Here is a 9,288-nt window from a genome sequence, read left to right on the forward strand (position 1 = left end):
TTCACACAAAATTTCCAACTTTCTCTCACCCCTCCTTTGTCTCTCATTTTCTTTTACTCCCCTCACTCTCTCTGTCTTTCTCTCTCATTTGTTAAAGGATCGCCAGGGTAGTATTTCCCCCACCCCGCTAGCGACTGCCCTGATCCAGGGTTACATACTACGAATAGAAGCAACACAAAAGGAATTGTTCAAACTAAGCGAGTCATCGTAACAATGGAAGATGGGCGGTGGCAAATCACAATGCTTAGATTAGAAGTGTGTGGACAGGGGGGAAAATGCAAAAGTGATATAGGACAGACTTTAAGGGTAGAAGAACAGTTTTACATCCTAGACTAATTGACAGACCGGGACTTAATGGGACTGTTATCCCAATTATCTCAGTCCTTCTCACATTCTGGGAAGGTTATGTTTTGTCCCTAGTAAGGTGGGACCTGAGATGAATAGACCTAGTTATATTCGTCGTAAGTGGGACTCACGTGAAATTGTGGGCCTCTGTTGTGGATTGAAGATCAATTGTTGTGTTGCCCTCAAGTGGGAAAATGGGAAAGTTGGGTCGACGGTCAGATTTCTTCTTTTTTTTTTTTTTTTTTTCATCATTCAAAAAAAACTTGCGACCCTGATTTTTCAGGATTTAGGGTCGGACGGTTGAGGGCAACACAACAATTTTTTTTTTGCCTTACTAGAATCATATAGGTTGTTGTGTTCTTGTTTAAAGAGCATATATAAATAATGGTATCAGAATAATATTCAAGGTTGAATGTGACATGAATGTACTCAACTTTACTAAATACACATACATTCAAACACATTTTCAAACATTAAGAAAAGTTTACATGGATATGGACTGACATTTCATTCACGCTGTTGTTAATGACCTTATGAGTGTAATTGATATCAGCATTGACAGCTGCAAGTTGTAGAGCAACAGTAATATAATAATGAAAAAAGATACATAATAACAAATATATTTTGTCTTTTTCATTTTATCCAGGATGGTTCACACCACCCAAGGAAGATGGTTAGCACTTATCTACCCTCCCCACCAAAAACAAGAAAAGACAGCACAGACATATAGTTGAAACAGTCATCTCATAGTCCATCCAGTGGTGGCGTATGTGCCATATGTTTTATAACAATACGGATTTCTCCAGCGAGTAATGACTGGTGTTAAACATGGGATGATGATGTTGTCTGTCGACCATCTTGGTTTCAACCTAATTGTTCTGTGTCACACTCTTTGTTTATTTTTTCTTGTTGCCATGAGTACAACTTCAAAATCAAGCTTGGTGCTATTGCCCCAAAAAATCTTATTCCATTCCATGGGTTGCAAGCTTTACAGGAAAGGACAATTCATAAACAGTTTTATTTTTGACTAGGTGTGTGATGTGGTACAATTAGCTTGATGCTATTCAATATCAACCAGGTGTTGATGGCATATGTCGTTTATGACGACAACAAACCAACAAATGGATCCACAATTATCGGAAAGTTCTTCATTTGTTTTTCATGTAAACTGCTGATGTTGTAGACAAAATCTTTGTTACCATAGTGTTTTAACTGCTACATGATAATGATATAACATTATAATGTGTATTGTATCATAAGCATATTTCATCATGGGAACAACACAAGAGATGGATGGAAGGAATGAAGGAAGCTTGTTTTCTTTATCTATTCATCATAAAAGACTTTGTTGTAGATGGACATCAAGTACGGCTGCCTCACCAATGCTACTAACTCACACACACTGTAAAAATGTGTGAAGTTTGAAGATTGAGAAGTCATCTGATAACGCAGTTACAAATGTGTGTAAAACATAGTAGTTTTTAAGTAACGTTCCAGTTGAACAACATTGTGTTTTCAAAACAAACAAAAAGTCAATGAAACATGCACCTCTCATCACTATTAACTAAAGAATGGGTTCAACAGTCAAGTCTGTGAAACCCAAGTAGATGGTTGTTGCATAGTGCACATTGCAAGTGGCAAATGAGAAAAACCATTTTCCATGTTGATGGTGTTGGTCTTGCGGTATTCAATCATCAAGTGATCGATTTTGAATGCTCTTATTGCTTTCATATAACATTATTAGATGTTAGTTTTGACATCAAAGCTACTGTAGTACCCTATGTATTACAGTTTTGAGGGCAGGCCATTTCTGAGTGCTAGATGCCAGTATGTTGGTGGGCCATTGTAGCAGGTCATTGTAGCACTCATCCCTTCTGCCTTCCAACTGTTTCTTAAGTATTCTGTAAACGGAACTGGTAGAAGAAAAATGATTTTTACTCTGACTACTTGGACAGGTCAGGGTTATTTTCATAAAGGTTTACTTTGGTTCCAAATAAATGGCTTGTTTGAAATTTTGTGAGGCCATTTTACAAACTTGGTCGGTGTAAGTGCAGAATAGTCGTCTCATTGATTTGTAAATTATTATTGATTTTTTTTCTCAAAATGCAGTACATGTGTAACCTTAACTGTACAAGCACCAAACTTATAACCACTAGATTCTAGACCCTCAGAAATGGCCTAATCTTGAATAGTTGCAGCAATACTTAAAGCATGCCATGATGTCATCACCTTCAATTCTTAACTTGACTGTTGGTTGTGTAAATGTAAGAGCCACCTAAATAGTAGAGAGAAGAAAAAAAAAGAGAGTTAATTTTATTTTTGTGCTTTTGTAACTCAAATGTAGATACTAAACTTTTCTAGTCTCTGCATTCTCTGTATGAACCTGATGAGAGAGACTTGTCAGGAAACAAGATGAAGTTGGAAATGAAAGGATTAAATGCAAGTTACCGTTCTTAAATATGTACTTTTTAACTCAAAATAAAAGTGGGCAATGTTATTTTAGAGTAGGATGTGGTATTTAACATCACTAAATAGAAACAAGGAATTCATCAGATATGCTTTTCTTAATTCATTGACAAGGCTCAAAATGTTACATTCCTGTTATTAGAGCACTCATTGTTCCTAAGTGGCACCTGGGTTCAGGGGTGTTTTAATTTGATTTCCATTTTTTTTGTATACTTTATTGGTGAGTTGCTCTCTACAGTAAAAGTATACAAATGTATGAGCTGTCCAAATTTGACAGCTTTTTTAATGTGCTCAGCACTCACTCGCACCCCTGTGGGTTGCATGCATCATGTTGAGGACTCGGTGCAACAAAGCCTTATCTCCATTACCTCACCTGGGTAATGTTGTGTGTAAATGCAGGGGAGCTGATGGGGATAACCCTTTATTGAACCCTTGATACATGTATTAATTTTAAGCAGCAAATTAATTTAAGTATATGTGATTGATATTATTTGAGTTGGAACCTCTGACATGTACTGAATCCTCAACAGCAATTTAGCCTGGATGAGTCGCCTATGTGCATATATCGCCAGCAAAGTAGGCACTTCCCCATGTACTTAGGTAAGCAGTAAATATTTTTGTGAATTAAAACCATGCTAAATAGTTCGGAGGTGTCAAGTCATTGCGTTTTATTTCTTGAATAAATGAAGCAAAAAAATGTGTCATTTGGTCATGAACAAATTGGTAATTGTAAAAGAAACCAAAGTTTTAAATAGGCAATGAATATGTAATGGGATCATGTACAACTCTAATACCAGTTGAAATCCATATGTCCATATGAAAGAAATGATCTTCCTCTCCTACACAGGAGGTGTAGATTTTAAATACAGTTACCCGTAACCCCATTTGAAATTCACACTCCCTGTGTAGAAGATTAAGATGATGTATTTCATAGGGGGTGTATAGATTTCAACTGGAATAACCTATTATTTGTTTGGGTATACAAAGTCTGGACTCTCACTGTCCTAGTCTAATCTCATTATTCAGAGATAAACAAGTATGCCCCTTCTTTTGTTTTCAAATGTTCAAGCAACACTATAAACGTTCATGTCTCAAATTTTCAAATGTAGGCGTAATCTTTATAGTGTTTAAAAGTCGTAATTAAATATGGTTGTCATCAGGACTCATTTTGCCACATCTGCTGTGAGTGCAAGACATGGATAGAATTTATTTTCAGAAACTCAGGTGAAATTTCAGTCTGTGGTCTAGCCTTGCTCTCTGCTTGGGTTCCACAGATTCTCGAAATTCATTTAAAAGTACTCAAAGCTCCTTATAGGGCAATGACTTCACACATAACTTCACCAATAAGACCTGATTGAATCAGCCAATCAGAACCCTGCTTACAAATTACATGCTGATGCTTTATCAATAAATGAATGTGAAAGAGCCGTGACAGGTGTGGGGTTTAAGCACTAGGGATGCAGTGTAAGTCTTTGCCAAATTATCAGCTACTTAGTAATAAGCTGATATTACACTTTTTTGGAACTTAACTGCATATGATTACAGCTACCAATTTTAAAAATAAATTGAAAGCAAATTTAGTTAGCCATGAAGAAATCTGGTAAAAGCAGATGAATTTCCATTATGGGTTCTCATTGTTACTACACAAAGGGTATGGCCACTAATATCTTAACAGTATCGCTCACTTATAAATGGAGTTGACCCTGTACAATGTCTGTGTTATTTGGGTGGTAAAATAGGTTCTGTAGGATTTTTAGTACAATCAGTTAACACCAAAATACACCATCTCCCATGATGTGCAAGATGTTTGCATAAACTTGGCATCTTTTCTTGTCAGATATCTCTTGGTAAAACATGTCATTGATCCAGATATTCGCTATACTTTACTTGGCATCATAAATCTTATCTTAAATTGTGCATCTTTCTTGTCGGATATCGCTGGTATCACTACACTTTACTTGCCATCATAAATCATGTGATATTGTGTCTAAGTTTGAATGTAATACAACTAGTTATGTTCTCCAACAACTGCAGAGGACAACATATCTGACTGATCTTGTAATCTTGGCATATGGTATGAATGCTTTGGAATAGAAATACCATTCCATAGAATTCAATGCATTAGAGCTGCATTAAGAAGTGCTCAAACCTGGTGTAAATCTCAAAAATGTACAGAACAAGTGAGTTGGGTATCTTTGGTTTGATTGCATAAGCAATTTTAATGTGTGATTTGTTTGTATGCCGGTAACTTTTGATATTATGTTAAACAGTTTGTCATTAAGTATCAATGAGATAAATCAATCATGTGTAGTGTACATTGGAGTATTGCTTCATGTTGTGTACATGGCAAGAAGAAACAACTCTTGTGCAGCGTACCTAGAAATTGATTTACAAAACGAGTCGTTACTGGCATTACTGATAGGAAGAAGTGTCTTAGGTCCAGGTAACTGGAATAATAAATACTAGTGTAAAGAAGTTGTTCTTCTCATAACTTGCATCAGTATATCAGTGTTTACACTTTTCCAATTATACAATAGGTGTCCGAAATTGAATGCACAATTTACACTCTTGATCAGAGTTTTGGCATACTTCTTTTTGCTGATTTAGCATGTGTACTGCATAGTACAAAAGCGAGGTTCTGATTGGCTAATTGAATCACATCATGAAATATCAGAGAGTGTGATTGGCTGATTGAATCACATGAAATAATTGGCTAATTGATTCACATCATGAAATATCAGAGAGTGTGATTGGCTGATTGAATCACAAGAAATTTCTGAGCTTCTGATTGGCTAATTGAATCACATCATGAAAATCGGAGGTCCTGATTGGCCAATTGAATCACATTCCACTGATAATGGAGCTGAGAGGTGATCATGGAAAATGTGTTCACATCGCATTCATTTACTGAAAAAGCAAGCTCTTCTGATAAATACTGTATGTCATTGGTGACAAAAGTGTGATAATAAATTGGATCGATTGAGCCCATATTTTTTGGTCGAGCTATGAGTTTTAAAATATTGGAGGAGTAGTAAAGTCCAGTATTTTAAAACTCATAGCAAGACCAATATTTGGCGTAAAGCATCCAATTTTACATTATTATATTTTGGATCCAATTTCTTCCCACACTTGGATTCATCAAACATAAGAATGAACAAACATGGGCCAAGAATTGTGGACAGGTGGTAATGTATATAAGACCAGCAACACTGTAAATTGTATGTCATGCTATTCTGCCTGGGAGATTGTATTCATACAGCAGAACCTGTCCATTCAATATTGGAATAGAAAGTAGTTTATATTTCCCATATAATATACATGGCATTATTACACTGATAATCAAGCTGAGAGGTGATCTGGAAAATTTTGATTTATTGGGCTATTCCATTTGAAATCCATACAACCCTATTGAAGACATGACCCTTAATCTATTTTTATCTAGACACATAGGGGGTGTAGATTTAGGGATTCAATCATGTTTCACCGTTGTTCATCATCGTTTAACAACGATGCGGCGCGTCGTCTGCGTGGTTTACTTGAGGGCAGCTTTAGCTGCCCGAGCCGAAGTAAACTACGCAGACGCTGCCGCACGCGAGTTGTTAAACGGTGATGAACAACGATGAAACATGATTGAATCCTTTCAACAACGAAAAGAGGCTAAATATCGTATAAATCACAATTATTTTACGAGGAATGTCAGTTAATCATTGCCACTCAGCCTTACAAAAACTTCGATGATTTCTCTTTTGATATCAGCAATAAAACTACAGAATAAAACGGCAATGTCTAGCTGCTACCTGAAAAACATTGAATTCAACTTGTAAGCTGGCATACGCACAAAGGTTCCAGGCATGACGAATTTTACGCGCTCTCGCGTAGCGCCTAGTCTCGTTCACGTATACGCTACAGTAAAAGTGTGGGTTCATCACGGTTTAACAACGGTTGGCTCCTGTACAAAGGTATAGGAAGAGTTGTTGAATTCAAATGGAGTCACACCTTCAGGTATCCCCATTTGAAATTCACACTCCTTGTGTGGAATATTAAGGTCATGTCTTCTGTAGGGGTGTATGGATTGCAACTAGAATGTCCTATTATGTGTTCAGTTAACTTAACATAAGGTTTTACTTGTTATATTTATTTTCAGTATTATCAAACCGTATTTATCTTTGAAATGTCATGAAAGAAGACCTTAAAGTTTTCCTGTTTAATGAAGCAATACAAAATCATGAATGACATTTCTATTCAATTCACCCTATTTGAGTTTGAAACCCAATAAAAATGGGTTTCAGCAACCCATTTAAAACCATTACAAATGATGCCGATAATGTGGAGCTGGTTTTGCAAATGGATCAAAATTGAAGAGATTTTAAATTCTTAGCAAGAAAACTTGCTGGGTTCATGGATTTGAAGACTTCCTTTCATGATATCTTTAAAATGACATTATTTTTCAAAGCAATTACAAATTTTGTGTCTCGGGTTAATTGAACACACATTGGATATTCCAGTTGAATTCCATTCACCCCACTATCATATGGAAGACATGACCTTAATCTTCCACATAGGGGGTGTAGATTTCAAATGTAGCCATCCATTCAGGTAACCTCATTTGAAATTCACCCGCCCTGTTGGAAGATTAAGGCTATTTCTTACATAAGTATGTATGGAATACACCAATGATTCATGTCCAGTTTGATTTGATAATCACACGATAAACATAATATTAAATATCAGATGTTGGATATTCTGCCCTCTATAATACAGCATCCCTGGGTGACAATGTTGTTAATCCATAGAGAATACAGCATGATATTCTGATATGTGTATTGAGATACTGTACAAAGTCCTGCGTCAGCATTCATTATGACACCCATGTGTTGTACGCTATATGTACCCCACAATACACATGTCAACTCTTACTTCACTAGCTGAATGTAACATTTGTGTGTTCACCTTGTATACATACCCCAAGTAAGGCCTACAAATTGCCATAGTCATTATTTAAATCATGAAAATGAAGCGCCAAACTATAACTGATTACATGAAGACTATTACAAGAATCTGACCATATTCTGATAAAAATCACAAATCTAGTTGATGGCAGTTCATGAGTTTCTTCTGCAAAATATGTAAGAACAGTTGTCACAGTGTTGGACCATAAAAAGTAAAAGTTAAAAGTTGGTAATATACACAGTTGTTTCCATGTGACATTATGATGTAATTTCACAATGTGTGAAAAGTGTCCAAACAAGAGCATTGGACATTGTAAAATCAGACAAATAAAATGACCTTGAAAAATAATTCGTGTGAATTTGTCTTATATTTGACTCTTCCTAATCTTTTAATAATAAAGAATCTGAAGATATCACAATATATTGTGAATTTTACATAATCATGTTTTTATGCACCCTAAATAATGCCGATTTATTTGCTGGCATATAATTGCTCTTGTGATATTTTCTGATTATTGATTAAAAGACTAGTGAGAGACAAAAATAAGAAAAAATTATGCTGATTTTGTTTTTCAAGATAAATTTTAATTGACACATTCCACAAATGCTCTGAAATCACACCAGGTTTTTGCAGTTGGTCAGTGCATGGTGTTTTAGAGATAGTGAATTACCATCACCTCAGAGCAAACGTGCAACATCTTTCAAAAATGGTCTCACAAGATAACAAATTGCCTCATCATTTTCTAGTCCTTTTCACAAATAAAAGGTTTCAGCATCAGCTGATGTGATTGACACTGACATTGATAACATCCGAGACCTGTTCCCACAAATGAGAAGCAAGTTGCAAATCTTTGTTTGAGTTACGGCCAGATTCATAATCTCTTGAGTGTTCAAAGTCAATATTTCAAAGAAAAATTCTTTCTGTTGTATTCTGACATATAATCAAGGAACAATTTTTTCTGTGGTGACTTTCTGCTCATTTATGCTACTCGAAGAGGTTAGATATGAGAGTGTCCATGTTCTGTCATGTTTATGTGTCACTTGCACCTTTGGAAACTTCACCATGCACTCGATAAACTGCGATCTTAATTACATGCATATTTTGTGTAATGTGCTGTGCTGATTAGGTCAGCTATGCTGGGCAAATCTTTAAAAAGCTATGTTTAAGATACAGACAGATTATTGACCAATTTCAGGTCTTTGTTGAAATATTTTGGTCCCCATGTAAACACTGTAATGAGCTTTTCCATTTAAAATGCATACACCCCCTGTGGAAGATTACACTGATGTTGTCATTCCAGTTGCACCTATGTTCAGTCCAGCTGAAAAGTTCTGCTAGTTTTGTGTTGAATTCCTGTTGAAAATTGTTGAAATTTATAAAATCCAATTGAATAGTGCACAAATTGGCCTCAAATTTTGTTCAGAATTCCAAAATATTCCACACCTTAACCACTTTTTTTATGGATGAAAATGGTTGGTCTGTTTGGAATATAGTAATTCAAACTGTTGTTTTGGTTGGAATTGTAAA

The 9,288-nt window shown here is 35.7% G+C and overlaps 1 protein-coding gene across 1 annotated transcript in view; it reads left to right on the forward strand.

The window, feature by feature from the left end:
- Positions 1-3,488, forward strand: part of LOC140152820 (ubiquitin-conjugating enzyme E2 Q2-like) — a 40,706-nt gene extending 37,218 nt beyond the window's left edge. The window contains 1 exon segment of the mRNA XM_072175329.1: positions 992-3,488. Within this exon segment, the coding sequence (XP_072031430.1) occupies positions 992-1,023 (32 nt within the window). The 3' untranslated portion in view covers positions 1,024-3,488.
- Positions 3,489-9,288: the final 5,800 nt, after the last annotated feature.

This window comes from Amphiura filiformis, chromosome 5 (assembly GCF_039555335.1).
Source record: "Amphiura filiformis chromosome 5, Afil_fr2py, whole genome shotgun sequence".
Taxonomy (NCBI): Eukaryota; Metazoa; Echinodermata; class Ophiuroidea; order Amphilepidida; family Amphiuridae; genus Amphiura; species Amphiura filiformis.